This window comes from Chanodichthys erythropterus, chromosome 16 (genome assembly GCF_024489055.1).
Source record: "Chanodichthys erythropterus isolate Z2021 chromosome 16, ASM2448905v1, whole genome shotgun sequence".
NCBI classification, from domain to species: Eukaryota; Metazoa; Chordata; class Actinopteri; order Cypriniformes; family Xenocyprididae; genus Chanodichthys; species Chanodichthys erythropterus.
The window spans coordinates 35,894,479-35,910,600 of record NC_090236.1 but is presented as its reverse complement, the minus strand read 5'-3'; the positions used below and the strand labels follow the sequence as shown (position 1 = coordinate 35,910,600).

Below are 16,122 nucleotides of genomic sequence, written 5' to 3'. Positions count from 1 at the left end.
GACCCACCCTTACAAGAGTTTATCACATTTTATTGTGGTAAATTTGGCTAACTTGTAGAATTTATAATCTATTAAGGTAATATATGTTCACTAGATTTATATTACAACCGTGAGATGTTGTAGCTATTGTTTCTATAGGCTATATGTGTAGGTTGATATTTTTCATAAATGCTATGATAATGGAAAAGGATATAGTTTGACTTCTGGCACACTGAAGTAGAAAATTCTGTCAAACTGATAAGCTTACATGTGCTTAAATAATTTAAAACATCATATAAACCATGATGCAATTTCTGACGGTTATTATATCACAGTTTCATATTTGTATCATCATTAAAATGATGTTTTACAACATAAACATGCGAGTTCTGAGGAAAATTATATGAACTAAAGTATAAATTCATTCTATGAATGTATCTCTGAAGGGAACTGACTGACTTGATAAAAGTTTTGATGGCATTTTCTTTTCATATTCCCTCCATGTAACGCACAGTGTTTATAAGCAGCGCTGCTTTGTTTACAGAGGTTACCGGGGTCACAGCTCTATTTCTGCTCTTCCATAAGCGCCACCTACTGACAGAGAGTGGATTTAAATTTTCAATCAGCCTAACTGCGGTTTTTGTTTGTTTGTGAAAGTCATGACCACATTTTTATGCGCTGTTGTACATTTTTACCTAATGTTTAAACCAAAATTACACCCTTGAATAACTGGCTTTTGGTACGGAAGAGGATTAGGGCCAAGCAATAATAAAAAAAAAAAATCCATCTCAAGATTAAAGTTGTTAAATTTCGAGAAAAAAATCGTTAAATTTCGAGAAAAAAGTCAAAATAAAATGTTGAGAATAAACTCGGTATATTATGAGAAAAAACTTGTTAAATTTCGAGAAAAAAGTCGAGATAAAATGTTGAGAATAAAGTCATTAAATTACAAGAAAAAAGTCATTAAATTACGAGAACAAATTCGTTAAATTATGAGAAAAATGTTGTTAAATTTCAAGAAAAAAGTCGAGATAAAATGTTGAGAATAAAGTCATTAAATTATGAGAATAAAGTCATTAAATTACGAGAAAAAAGTCGTTAAATTATTAATTGAACGAATTTGTTCTCATAATTTAACAAGTTTTTTTGTAATTTAACGAGTTTATTCTCAACATTTTATCTCGACTTTTTTCTCGGTTTTATTTTTTTATTATTGCTTGGCCCTAATCCTCTTCCGTATTTTGTCACTAATATCAAAGCGAATTGTAAAAAAATTATTATCTGGAAATACTTATTTCATATTAAGTTATTTTTTAACACCCACTTGAATAAAATGAAACATTAATTTCAGATGTATCACTTTTCATAGTGAATATAATTCCAAAGCAGCATGTTTAAATAATAGTCATACTGTAATGCAGTCGAAACTAATCTGAAAAAAGTCAATAAATTGTAGAATGCACTGTATTGATTTGTTTTTAATGAAACAAATGTTACTAGTGAACAACAACATCAAACACATTTAGTGTTGTGATTGTACACCACTTATTATTTTAGGACTACACCACTGGTTTGTTAGGATAGGACAGTATTTGGCCGAGATACAACTATTTGAAAATCTGGAATCTGAGGGTGCAAAAAAAATCGAAATATTGAGAAAATCGCCTTCATCAATCGTCCAAATGAAGTCCTTAGCAATGCATATCCACTCACAAAAGTTTTTTGATATATTTATGGTAGGAAATTTCCAAAATATCTTCATGGAACATAATCTTTACTTTATATCCTAATGATTTTTGGCATAAAAGAAAAATCTGTAATTTTGACCTATACAATGTATTGTTGGCTATTGCTACAAATATACGCGTGCGACTTATGACTGGTTTTGTGGTCCTGGGTCACATATAGCTTGAATATGTAATATTCTTATGCTTGACAGAGAAAGTCCAGATGTACATGAAGTTCTCAGATGAAAGTAATATACAAGATAAAAAGTAAAAAATAGCATTAAAAACACTTAGTTTGTATTTTCTTTTCTTCCTCTACTTATTTGTTGTATCTCTTTTATTACATTACTACTATTAATAAGAGGATTATTTTATATTTAAAGAATGTAAATTCACCCATATTTAACATTTTAATTAAAAAAATTCAAGTACTGAACAGAGTGAATATTTAAAATTAAATAAATAATAATTTCCTTTAAGAAACCACTGAAATATTCTGACATATGGAATGCATGTTTACCAAGTTTTCATTCAGCAGGGTGCCAGTTCATATCATTTAATAAGATGAAGATACAATGCTTTGATTAAATATAAATGCTAAACAAATCCTTGTACTTAGAAGTACAAGGCACTTTCATAAGTAGTCACTTCTAAAAAAAAAAAAAGTGATCACAGTTGTTGCACTTCAGTTTTCTGCCAGTCAAGAAGAGACGTGTAAAGCCACTCAGTAGACACTAGAAGCAGTCATATTCACATTTGATAAAATCAGTTTTTGATTGCTTTCCCATCTTCTTCATCCTCTTTTTATCAATGTTTCTTGGAAGCTCTCCTGATTGGTATCGGTTTCTGCTTCTGGTTCATCATTCACTTTGTTGTGGAAACAATAATTCATTATTTTACGATATTTAAAATCTTATGTTCTCGAAATGCACTATTTCACCTGCCTAACATTATAGTGCATTTACATTCTGAACACATTGTTCTGCATTTTCAAGTACAAAGTTACAATTCTTTTCTACATGCTTCTCGCTCATTTTATTTGATTGACAGGAACAGACTTCTTAAGCATTTGGCTGACCCGTGCTCCATTACGTTCACTGTAGGGATCTTTCTCTTCACTCTCTTCCTCCTCTGCTCTCTTCTGTCTGTCATGCACTGAGTCATCAACAGTCTAATGGATGATGCAGTGGGGGATGATGGGAACAAGTCATTTTTCATGTACCATTTTGTACCACTTCCTCAGCACACCAGTCCATCAATGCCTGTATTCCCTCACCTCATCCACTACATCGTCTTCATATTGCTCATCCGGCTGGTCCTCTTGCTGCTCTGGATTGCCTGCCACCTATTGATATAGTGCATCAGTAATCTGATTATCATTTCATACCAGTGGGTTTAGTTCTTTTGCTGGCAACAGTTTGAGATATTAAAATTAATTTCAATTACAATTTTGTCTAAATGAAAAATAAAACATTAAAACAAAAATCAATTATTTCAAATGCTACAACATTACAACATTAACAGTATGAAAATGAATGGTAATCTTAAGATTTGCTTAAGTTATTAAATGATTAGTATTTTTAAAGGTTTACTTTAAAGGGGTGGTTGATTATGATTTCAATCTTTTAACTTTAGTTAGTGTGTAATGTTGCTGTTTGAGCATAACCAACATCTGCAAAGTTACAACGCTCAAAGTTCAATGCAAAGGGAGATATTTTCTTTTACAGAAATCGCTTTTTAAGGACTACAACGAAAGGCTGGTAGGGACTACAATGAGCATCTTCCTGGGTTAGTGACATCACAAACCCTAAAATTTACATAAACCCCGCCCCCAAGAAAATGCAACAAAGGGGGTGAGGCCATGTTGGGCTGCTTTAGAGAAGATGAAGAGTTGTTGTAGTAGAGTGTTGTTGTCATGCCGTCATTTTACGCCGGACTGCTTCACAAACGAGGGTCAATTCAACGCTGGACAATGCTGACAATCCTCATTTTGGCTGCGTGAGATTCTCCAGCTTTGTTGTTGTTGAGCAGCCGAAGTATGAGCTGTTAAAGCTCCGCCCTCTTCTGGAAAGCAGGCCGGGAGCGGCAGCTCATTTGCATTTAAAGGGACACACACAAAAACGGTGTGTTTTTGCTCACACCCAAATAGGGGCAAAATTGACAAGCTATAATAAATGATCTGTGGGGTTGTGGCGACCAGGGCGGGCGAGAGCCGTGAGGGAACGGCGCGAGGCCGGTGGCGCGAGTGTTAATGAGCTTCACCTGGGAGGCGCACCGGCCTTGAGTCCCTCACGGAGGAGCTCCGGGAGCATAAAAGGAGGAGCGACTACCGTGAAGGACGAGAGAGGACCAGGCCTGGACTTTATTTTATGTTTTATTATGTTTGTGTGGCCGGCAGACGTCCACGAGGGTCTGTCGGCATTACTTTCGTTTTGTTATTTGTTTATTTTTGAATTAAAGTTACGTTGAATGTTCGCCGGTTCCCGCCTCCTTCTTCCCATTTATGAACCTCGTTACAGGGGTATTTTGAGCTGAAACTTCACAGACACATTCTGGGGACACCAGAGACTTATATTACATTGTGTGAAAAGGGGCATAATTGGTCTTCTTTAAGTGTGCGTTAGATGACGGTAAAGTTAATTCAAACTTTCATTCAAAAGTTTGGGGTCGGTAAGAAGTCCTTATGCTCACCAAGGCTGCATTTATTTGCTTAAAATACAGCTATAAAAACAGTAATGCAGTGAAATATTATTACAATTTCAAATAACTCAATTTCAAATGAATTTTCAGCATCATTACTCCAGTCTTCAGTGTCACATGATCCTTCAGAAATCATTCTGATATGCTGATTTGGTACTCAACATGTCTATTATTATCATCAATGTTGAAACCAGTTGTGTTGTTTAATATTTTTGTGGAAAACATGATATATGTTTTACAGGATTTTAATAAATAGAAAGTTCAAAATTTTCTTTTGTAACAAAGTTTAAAAATAAAAATATTTCTTAAATTTCTTCTTCTTCAAAAAAAGAAGAAATAAATAAATAAAGAAAGAAAAGAAAAATCTTATTGACCCCAAAAGACTTTAATCCATGAATAATTGAAGAGGAGCTTGTCTGTACCCTTCTTGTTAACTCACCACAAGCTGCTCATCTTCTTCAGGCCTGATCTTGTTCGCATTGGTCTTGTACTCTGTTTCTTCTTTCGCCTCTTTAAATTCATCTTCGTTCTGATTTTTGGCCTCATTCTCAATGTTCAGTTTTTTTTCTCCTAGTTCCTGCTCAAACGAGTCATTTTAAAAGAGAATAAGTCATTAATACAAATCTTAAACTTCAAATGATGTAATTTCCTGTAATAAAAGTTTAACAAAATTGTAATTTGCACTTCAAAGTCAAATAATTGAGCTTTTCAAGAAATCATACAGAGAAAGTACAGCCATAGTGTTTACGCCACACTGCCTTGATGTTACTGAATAATTCATTTATGACTCTGCATGCAATTTGTCTACATTCATGCAGTGTGTAAGTGGTCCAAATCAGTTTTTTTTCTCTCTGCACTTGACACAGATCTAATTTCTGAACAGCATCAACACATTGATCTTTTCAAATCGGATTTGGGCCACTTTAATGTCTGATAATGCAATTCTTACTGCAAAGACTCTCAGTCTTGAGGAAAATTTGCAAATGCAGATCAAAAACAGACACTGAGATATTACTGTATATATATATATAATAACAACACACAAACACAGTGTATTATCAGACACACCTTGTCATGCTTTTGAGTGTCCTCTACATCTTTTGCATCTTCTCGTCCAGCCAAAACATGATGTGATTGCACAGCATTTCCTGTATTTCAACAGAAAAATCAAATATAGCAATGTATAATAAGTAAATGTATATTTTCATGGGCTATTAATTTTTTTTTTTTTTTTTAACTTGGCAGCACTTTAGATTTTTGTGCTAGAACCCTTAGCTTCATAAGGCACAACAGAATCAGAAAAGGCCAATACCTGCCACAAAAATATCCTTCCTTACCAGCAATAACTGTATCCAAAGCCTCAAAGTGTACTTCAGTTCTGTGAAGTGGCTCCGTCTGTGTCTGTCTCTCCGGGCTTTGGCTTAGTGTGTTCTTGCGAGGGTTAATGCCCAGCTCTTCTGGGTTTGATAAGGAATGTTCCAGCACTGCCTTTTCCCCCTTATCCTCTCCTCCTCTATCCTTTGATGTGCTTCTCTCCTCTTTCTTGCCGTTTCCCTCAGCAAAAATATCAATTTTCCGAGGCTGCTTCATTGCCACTTTGGTCGCATTGTTATTTTCAATCTCCAACACACCTTGAGGGGATAACCCTTTTCCATTTTCCTCATATCCTTCCACCTGTAAAGGAGAAACATCCGTATGACCAAAGTGTGGTGTGGCCTGATGATAAGACACTTGCATTAGCCACAGTCACACATTTAAATTATTAAGTTACATGAGTCATCTCATCCTGAAGTTGACAAACTAGCCCAAACGGCCTTTGAATAAATACTTCAGCTGCAGTAGGAAGTGAGAATAATTTCAAAAAATGGATTAAGACTTAATCCATTTGTGACCTGAGAGTGTAACAGCACACATTCATGTCAACAGTAGACTACTCCACAGGCTTTCTTACAAATAAAAGGAAAGCCAAGTAATGAATGAACAAGTCTTTTAATGTTGTATGTTACATTTCCATCTGTACCTGAATGGGTTTATTATCCAGCTCCTCATTTAGGCATTCTGTCTCCAGTATATAGCTGTGCAAATTGAACAATTTTAGCTGCTCGGCCTGCACCGGATGCTTTATTGCGATTCTCCTTTAATCGCCTCAGCTCTTTCACCTGAAGCTTCATTCAAATATTGCATTAGGATGGAATTAAAAATTTCTGATGTGATATTCTGTGATGCATGGATTGGGTAATGAAAGTTAAATAGTATGAGGCCTGACGCCTGAAAGATGCTAACTCAGCAGCACAGAGATAATTCAAAAAGTAAATTAAATAAACTACCGAGGAGCAAATGTACTGAATATATAATGCAGGATACCTGCATGTTATAATTTCTAACCTTCATAAATAATTTTATTAAAAGATATTTCCCAGTTTCATTTGAGAATTAATTTTTTTTTTCTTATTACATGATGCTACTGAGGAGATAATACCTGCAATGTAAGGTGAGGAAGAGTAATTTAAGTAGTTTAAATGTTAGAATGCGTCACATTATATTCAGTCAGATTAAAATATTAATGGCAGGCAAACATGCATCACTCACACAGGGTCAACTGTCAGGGAGAAAACACGTCTGTAGTATTTACAGCTTGAACCAGTGGCCTGAGGCATAGAAAAAGATGAGCCATAATATGAGACTTCAGACAGCTAGACAGGAGCTTCGAAAAAATCCATTTCACATCTGCATGCATATTTCATCCGCTGCCTTTCTCGGGTGAGATGGCATAAAATGTGATGAGAACACGATTAGTAGGTTCAAAAGTTTGGGCTCAGAATCCTGAAAAAAAAATGTATCACTATTTCTACAAAAATCTTAAGCAGCACAACTGCTTCAATAAATAATATGAAGAAATATTTCTTGAGCAGCAAATCGGCATATTAGAATGATATCTGAAGGATCATGTGACACTGAAGACTAGAGTAATGATGCTGAAAATTCAGCTTTCAAAAGGTGCCAGCGAAATTTTTTTTAAGTCTAAGGTGTCTCCTGAATGTGTCTGTGAGGTTGCAGCTCAAAATACCCCATCGATTTTTAAAAACTAATTTTTTTAACTGCCTATTTTGAGGCATAATTAGAAATGCGCCGATTCAGGCTGCGACCCCTTTAATTGCTCACGCTCTTCGCCCCCTCCCGAGCTCTCGACTCTATCACTGCATAAACAAAGTTCACACAGCTAATATAACCCTCAAAATGGATCTTTACAAAGTGTTCGTCATGCAGCATGTCTAATCGCGTAAGTACAGTGTTTATTTGGATGTTTACATTTGATTCTGAATGAATTTGAGGCTGTGCTCTGTGGCTAACGGCTAATGCTACACTTTTGGAGAGATTTATAAAGAATGAAGTTGTGTTTATGAATTATACAGACTGCAAGTGTTTAAAAATGAAAATAGTGACGGCTCTTGTCTCCGTGAATACAGTAAGAAACGATGGTAACTTTAACCACATTTAACAGTACATTAGCAACATGTTAACGAAACATTTAGAAAGACAATTTACAAATATCACTAAAAATATGTTATCATGGATCATGTCAGTTATTATTGCTCTATCTGCCATTTTTCGCTGTTGTTCTTGCTTGCTTATCTAGTCTAATGATTCAGCTGTGCACAGATCCAGACGTTAATACTGGCTGCCCTTGTGTAATGCCTCGATCTTGGGCTGGCATATGCAAATATTGGGGGCGTACACCCCAACTGTTACGTAACAGTCAGTGTTATGTTGAGATTCGCCTGTTCTTCGGAGGTCTTTTAAACAAATGAGATTTATATAAGAAGGAGGAAACAATGGAGTTTGAGACACTGTATGTCATTTCCATGTACTTAACTCTTGTTATTTAACTATGCCGAGGTAAATAAAATTTTCAATTCGATGGCACCTTTAAATTACTTTTTAAAATATATTAAAATCGAAAACTTATTTTAAATTGTAATAATATTTCACAATATTACTGTTTTTACTGTATTTTTGATCAAATAATTGTAGCCTTAGTGAGCTTAAGAAACTTCTTACAAAAACATAAATAAATCTCACCAATCATTACAGACTAAAAATCTTTACCAAACCTTTGAACAGCATTTGAACAGCAGTGTATGTTCTCTTGTTAGTCAGTTAGCAGTTAGTCTAGCTTTATTACAGACAGCAAATATAAGTTCTGTCATGAAACTCTAGATGGCGCAGGCTAATCCTTAAAGTAGGTCCTTAAAGTATTAATTCACTTTCAAATGAAAATTAGCCCAAGCTTTACTCACCCTCAAGCCATCCTCATTCTGATGAACATAATCTGAGAAATTTTAATAAATATCCTGACGCATCCGAGCTTTATAATGGCAGTGAGCGGGCTCAACGAGTATGAAGCTCAAGAAAGTGCTTCCATCCATTATAAACGTGCACGGCTCTTGGGGGTTAAAGGTACAATATGTAAATTTTTTGCAGTAAAATATCCAAAAACCACTAGGCTAGTGTTATATATTTTGTCCAGCTAATTACAAACAATATCTCTAATGTTTTCAACTACTTGTAAATCATGAGAAAATTCCCATTCTAAACAGTGACACGGGGCAGTGCAGTCGCCTGTCAATGACGTCAGTTACCATTTGTTACCGCCTTTACTGACGTAGAAACCACATGACAACAGTGTCGTGGACAAATGCGGAAGTAGTGTCTAGCGTCCAGCAAACCACTAGCTTGCTTCAAGCAGTTCCTTATTTACTTCTTGCATGTTTTATGGTGGATTGTGTTACTTATTTATGGAACATAATTACTGTTTACCATCTGCCGCTGGTTCTGTCGACAAGGACAGCTCCCGTAAACTCATGACCGGAAAAGCGGAAGCGGCGCCGGCGACTGTGTCATAATAAAAGTCCCACTGCTCATGAGGCGTGTGTTGATCAATCGCTCCAGCTCCTCGTTCAGCTCCCGCAACACTCGGTCCTGCTCTGCTTCATACTACAGGAACGTTAATAATCGCATCCACGAATATGAGTTCTTCCAGATTCCAATCCCTATTCTTTTGCACCGTCCGTTGAGATGGAGACCACATGTCCCAAGTTTCCGCTCTAAAACTTGGCGTCATCAAACTACGCCTTTGTTTTGAATAGGCTTCTAGCGACCTCTAGCGGAGAAAAATATCACAAATTGTACCTTTAATAAAGGCCTTGTGAAGCGAAGCGATGCGTTTATGTAAAAAAATATCCATATTTAAAAAAGTTATGAAGTAAAATATCTAGCTTCCACCATTCAATGTATTCAAAGTAAGTGTAAAACTCTTGCAGTTCACAAAGCTTACGCTATGTCCTACTCCTTCCCTGTTCAACTTACGGAAAAAGCTTAACTGACGCGACACCAGAAGCTAGATATTTTACTTCATAACTTGTTTAAATATGGATTTTTTTGTTTTTACACAAATGCATCACTTTGCTTCAGAAGGCCTTTATTATCACTTTTATGATGGATGGATGTGGATGGATGCATTTTCTTCAGCTCATACTCATTGGTCCAGTTCACTGCCATTATAAAGCTTGGATGCGTCAGGATATTTATTCACATTTCTCAGATTATGTTCATCAGAAAGAATAAAGTCATATTCACCTAGGATGGCTTGAGGGTGAGTAAAGCTTGGGCTAATATTCATTTCAAAGTGAACTAACCCTTTAACTCAATCTGCTTGCAATCACATCATTCTCTATAAGGTACAGCTTATTGGTTCCTGCTGTATCAATAGCCAATGAGCTATTGATGCTCAACCTTCTGCTGCTCATTTTCTGTAGCAGTTGCAGCGCACTATCAGGAAAACCTCCACCTTCCCCAGCTCCACCTGTATAGATCTGCTATGGATAATTCATGTATGTTATAAGGTACAGCAGCAGCATGTCTTACTTGCTAACAACAGCATGTTGTGTGTGTATTGGCAGTAGCAAGTCCCATACTTACCAGCAGCAGCAGAGTCGAAACCAACATATCAACATGGTCACATCCATTTCCATGCCAAACACTCCAAGAGTTGTCATGACAGAACTCACAATTATTGCTTTCTTACATTAATAGCAAACAGTATGCATTAAGTGTTAAGAATTAGTATTAGGAAAGCCATTATTTTGGATGCACATATAAAATACAATTGTTCTTTTATTAGTTTAAAATGTTGCAGCATGCAACAGAATGTAATGTACCTCAAGCACATACACCAATATATCTAGATTCTGGCAAAGTTATATCAGTAGTCATGATTGCGTGTTACCTGAGCTGCAACAAGTGCATTTTTATGGTCTTCTAATGTGAGTGAGAGATGATCTTTTGAAGCTTGCAGGTTCTTGTGCTGTTCCTAAAATGGTGAATGGTGTAATTTCAGTATGTCAGTCTTGAAAAGCAGAAGTAGTACACACAGAAATAGAGATGTTCGGTCTTGATGTCAATTTGTAAGTCAACCCGTAAGCTAATTTGCCATGGGTTCCCTCTGGAATTTCTTAAACTGTACAGCAATGTTAATTGAAATACTACATGCAAATTCAAGCTCCCTTTAAACCCTAATCACATAATGTATCCCAGAATCCTTTGTAGTTTCTCTGACCTGCACATCAAGTAACTGTGTGTAGATGTCCTGATGAGCTTTCCGCAGCTGTCTGTTCTCCTCTCGAAGGTTATACACATTCTCTACAAGGAGGAAAACAGGTGATGAAAGACTCATTTTATATGGATGGAAATGGATTTGGTGTGAACCCTAAATCCGATGACTCTGAATACATATACAAGACTAAGTGTAGCACACAGGCTTACCTTTCAGTCTGGATATTTCAACCTCTTTCTCTCTCTGCAGGTTGTCTATTTCCAGCCTGTGCTCATCCAGCACACGTTCATGATCCTGCCCTTGATTCTGGTGCTTCTCTTGAAGTTCATAGTATTGCATCTTTAAGTCTTCATGCTGGGACTGATTTGGTTGTATGCAAAAGAAGTCGATGTCCAAGGAAGCATTATTACGTTTAGCAACATCCACAATCGATATATCATTTTTGTAACAGAAATTACAGAAATACTTTTCAAGAACTTCCATTATAAATGTCATCTGACCTTCAGTATTTGGTGCTCTGTCTGAAGAGCTTTCAGTCGATAGCCTGAATCTTGCTGTTAGGTCGAACAAAACTGTAAGTTATTATGCATAAATGGCAATTTCAGCTCTATCGTGTTTACACGTCATTACTAATCAAAACACCATCCATTTTAAATCACCTTTTCTTTGTTGAGGGCCTTCTGTGATTCCCGCTTAAACACAAGGAAATCTATGATGTATTGACAATCAATAGAGGCTTTTAAAAACAAACATGAAGCACAACCTGGACTCATTATCATTCATTATCTGTAATCATCATAATCAAATCGCATCCAGATTAAGTAGGTTGTGTATATCATTGAATCAAATATTGTGCAAATGAACAGGACATTACCCTCTTCAGCCTTCTTATGCTCAAGTCTCTCTTTCTGGAGAGATTTCTCTAGTTTAGAATGATGCTCGTATACCACTGAAAAGAGATAGAAAAACATAATGTTTTTATTAACATTACTGGCACCTTATTTTTTTTGTATTGTGATATTAGATGTTCCAGATAAGTTATTTTACCCCAAAATCATTATGGTAATGCAAAAATCTCATTCTCGATAGTGAAACATGAAAAATGATGAATGATAATGGAGATATAATTAATTTTGAAGTTTTATTAAGTGTTAACTAGGGATGCTCATTTCGGTTAAATTTCTCGACCGACAACCGACGCTCGTTATCCGATTATTAACCGTTAACTGATGAGATTATAATATTGTATAGCCTATATGATGGTAATATGACATATATATGACATTAAATAAAAAATACAATTATCGAGTGTCTGTGTCTTCCACGGGTTTATTTTAACATGCAAACAGCAGCATAGAACAGATAAACAACAGAACCTGGATTCACATTATCAAATTGTCACGCACCTGCAGCGTTTCTGACAACAGAAAAAAATTATTTCAATAAAAGGCATAAAATAAATAGGCCTACACTAAATATTTTTCACTTAAATGTTTAACAAATTAAGATGACAAAACAAAAACACATCGATTCCATTGAAGCTTTGAGCAACCGGTATTTTAGACATTTTTTCCGTCAAATAAAAATAGCAGGCCTACCTCAAGGATTGTTATTGTTATGACCACGGACGGTGCACGTGTGCACACCGAACGCGTCTTTCCGAGCTCATGGGCAAATGAGTTTCTTTGAAAGGCTCGCGCACGATACTGAGCGGAATGCGGGAAATGAAGTATACCATGGCCCTAAATTGTAATGGACTGGAGCTCACGGTTCACATCGAGAGAAATGGGAACGCGGGGGTCACCGCGATGCGACCGCAAAAGGCACTTTCACTTTCGTGATCAAAGTGCATGCCACTGATAAGCTTTGTAAATGCAGTATTACAGTATACACATACCAATTAAACGCGCAGGTCTCCTCTCGTGCGTCCTCCCCACTGTGTCGCCGGTCGAGGCAATAATTTTCGTTTCGCTTTTAGATATCTCTTTTATAGATGCCATCAATGCTTTCAACTTTCTAGATGTAATTACCGAACTCAAAACAGTCCATAAACTACAAATCCTCACGAAAATGGACGGTTTTGCTTGATTGACAAACGCTAACGTTCGGCCACGATTTATATACCATCGACCGGTCCTAAAACGTTAGCATGCTGTGATCGATTGCTTGGAGATCGCGTGTTTCTCTGTTCGAGAGCGCATTTCCTCTTCTTCATATCTGCGACAAAACAGTTTATTATTTATGAACGAAAGCTCACAGAAACGTGAAAATGGTCTCATTTGAAAGAAAATATCCTAAGCTAAAAGATGATATATTGTGACTGATTGAAGCAGCCCTTATCAAAAGTGCGGGGGTCGATTTCTTTCCTGTCCCCGTGCCAACGGCGCGCCTGACCCTTTCTATCGAAATGGTCAGTACTTCTTTTCGCTCTCTTCATTTTGCTTGTTGCTTAGCGAAATATGTCTGGCACGTGTGAAACGCCCCGCGAGTTAACAAATAAGCATATATGTATATATAGCATATTTTTCTTTAACCATGCAGCAAACAGCAAAAAAAAAAAAAAAACATTTAACTGATAGTATTAATCGTTTAAAATTCTTACTTTCGGTTAACGGTTAAACGGTCAATGTGAGCATCCCTAGTGTTAACAATGAGATTATGTGTTTTTAAATAATCAGTTAACACTGCTTTTGTCATTTTTTACAAGATGGACAAAATTTGACACCAAAAAAGTCATTCGGTTTAACCAAAATTTCGGTTTTACCGAATGACACTTTTGGTTATACCGAATGACTATATTTTCAAACAATGCTAACAGACTGATATCTAGCTAGCAAAGGATCAAACATAGTACAAGTTTTTAAAATATTACCACATTTTCCATGTTTTATAGCGGTTGAACCGAATAACCTGATGTTTCGGGACATGCGTATGAGCAAGTGAAAACATGAATTTCTCAAATTAAGTTACTTTGCTTCATGACCATGTGGTCCTTTGCAGGTGTCTGAATGATGTCACATCCTGTCACATGATATTGACCGCATGACTTGATCCAAAATGGTCCCTTTATATCGGTTACTCCGAATGACATCAATGAAATTCATTTTTCCAGACATTCTTTCTCATAACAAAGCAACGACTTCTACACATAAATTTAATGGTATTTTGCACTATGTTGATGTATGATGATATAAAATCATGCCATAATAAAAAATATATACATTTATTACATTTTAAAATACTTTAATCACAAATGAAGTGGCTGTATTGGCCTTTGGACGGTGAAACCAAATGACCTTTTGACACTTCAAAACCTTTAAAATACTTTTATATGTAGCAAAATATAATTAAAACCTTTTGGATTTGATAAAAGAGATCTAGTTGTACAACCTTACATACTTTGAATGTCATATCTTTGCTTTTTATTATTATTAAAGGTCCTTGGACAAAAAAAAAAATCACGTCACTGACCCATAAATGATTTTAGTTTTAATTATGCACATTTATTGTACTGCCTTTAATTAATTAAAATTAATTCATTTTATTTTTAAAAATCACATTAATGTATTACAGTAGTAACTGAGTAGTATGAGAACTATCCTACTATATAATTATTATTTAAAATTAGTTAATTTATTAATTATGAGAGAGACAACACCAGGCACATTACAGTGATAATAACACAGTAGAGGGGTAAAGTGACTTTAACTGTCCTGAAAATAAAATAAATCTAAATATATTTCACATTACTGTTTTCTTTTGGGCTGAAATGAAATTTCTTAAAAGGTTTCCTGACATTCACCAAGATATAATGCACACTGTAATCTGGCACAGAGAAGTGAAAATCCTCAGTCTAGTGTTATCCAATGTTTGTCAAAGGACCCCATTCAAAAACTTAAGAGACAAAAAACATCAAATGAAAGCAAATAAGTATGTATTCTCAAGGAATGTTGTTCACAAGAAAATCTGATGCGTGTCATTAGCCTATTATTCTTGGATAAGAGGAATTAACGAACAGGCCAAAACATTTTGAATAGAAATCTCTGCAGGCATGCATCAGATATCTCAAAAACAATCAGGTAAGCCCTAATCAAACATCTAATACAAAGCGCCTTCACTGTAGGATCTTTTCATTAATTTTGTACCTTGCAGCTGCGCAGAAAGTGACTCTTGATGCTGCTGGTACTTCAAAGCCGTCGCCTCAGTCTTTTTCAGCTCTTTATGCATCTCATATGAGATCATGAAGGCGCACAACGTCCCGCAGACGAAGCTGAGAAGTAGGAAAGACTGAAATATTCTTCTCTGTCGTCTCGAACAAATGCCTTTCCCCATCTTTTCCTCCTCTTCTTGAGTAGACGGTAAAGACTATGTGCCATCCGATTCTTCAGTAACGTAAATGTTTAGGAAAGCCACAATGATCCGTCTGTTTATTTTTTTCTCCTAGAGATGCTGTCCCTTTAATGGACGCACCAGTTGCTTTCTGGTATAGGCCTACTTTTCAAGTTCACTCTAATTATAGGCTACTTATCCCTTACGGAAAAAGTAAGTCCGACTAATGGCTATGAACTGGCTTTTTCAAAACTTTCATACGTGTCATTTAGAAAGGACTATCATTACAGTCAGTTTGTTCTTGCCAACTCCTCCCTTTTGAGTGCAGCGCCACCCAGAGTCCAGTCCGCACACACACACACAATCTTTACACAGAAATGAAAGGGTTAGTTCAACCCAAAAATGAAAATAATGTCATTTAGTACTCACCCTCATGTCGTTCTACACCCTTCGTTCATCTTCGGAAGACAAAGTAAGATATTTTTGATGAAATTCGATGGCTCAGTGAGGCCTCTATTGAGAGCAAAGCCATTTAACCTCTCAAAAAGGTAGGCTACTAAAAACATATTTGAAACAGTTAATGTGAGTTCATCTTAATATTATTATTTTCAACAATATCTATATGTGCCGATTTCAAAACACTGCTTCATGAAGCTTCTGAGCTTTATGAATCTTTTGTTTCAAATCAGTGATTCGGATCTCCTCTCAAACAGCTAAACTGCTGAAATCACGTGACTTTTTGGCGCTCCGATTCACTGATTCGATTCATCAATC

General features: G+C 36.0%; 1 protein-coding gene across 1 annotated transcript; it reads right to left on the bottom strand.

Annotated features, from left to right (window-relative positions):
• Nucleotides 1-2,736: 2,736 nt before the first annotated feature.
• On the bottom strand, nt 2,737-15,351 carry golim4b (golgi integral membrane protein 4b). Its single transcript, XM_067364082.1, has 12 exons — nt 15,165-15,351; nt 11,894-11,968; nt 11,679-11,728; nt 11,520-11,573; nt 11,229-11,379; nt 11,023-11,105; nt 10,693-10,776; nt 5,744-6,080; nt 5,475-5,554; nt 4,846-4,986; nt 2,983-3,051; nt 2,737-2,877 (listed from the first exon to the last, which is right to left on the bottom strand). Exons 1-12 carry the CDS (start codon nt 15,349-15,351, stop codon nt 2,737-2,739), a joined length of 1,452 nt encoding a protein of 483 aa, XP_067220183.1.
• Between the last annotated feature and the right edge of the window lie 771 nt (nt 15,352-16,122).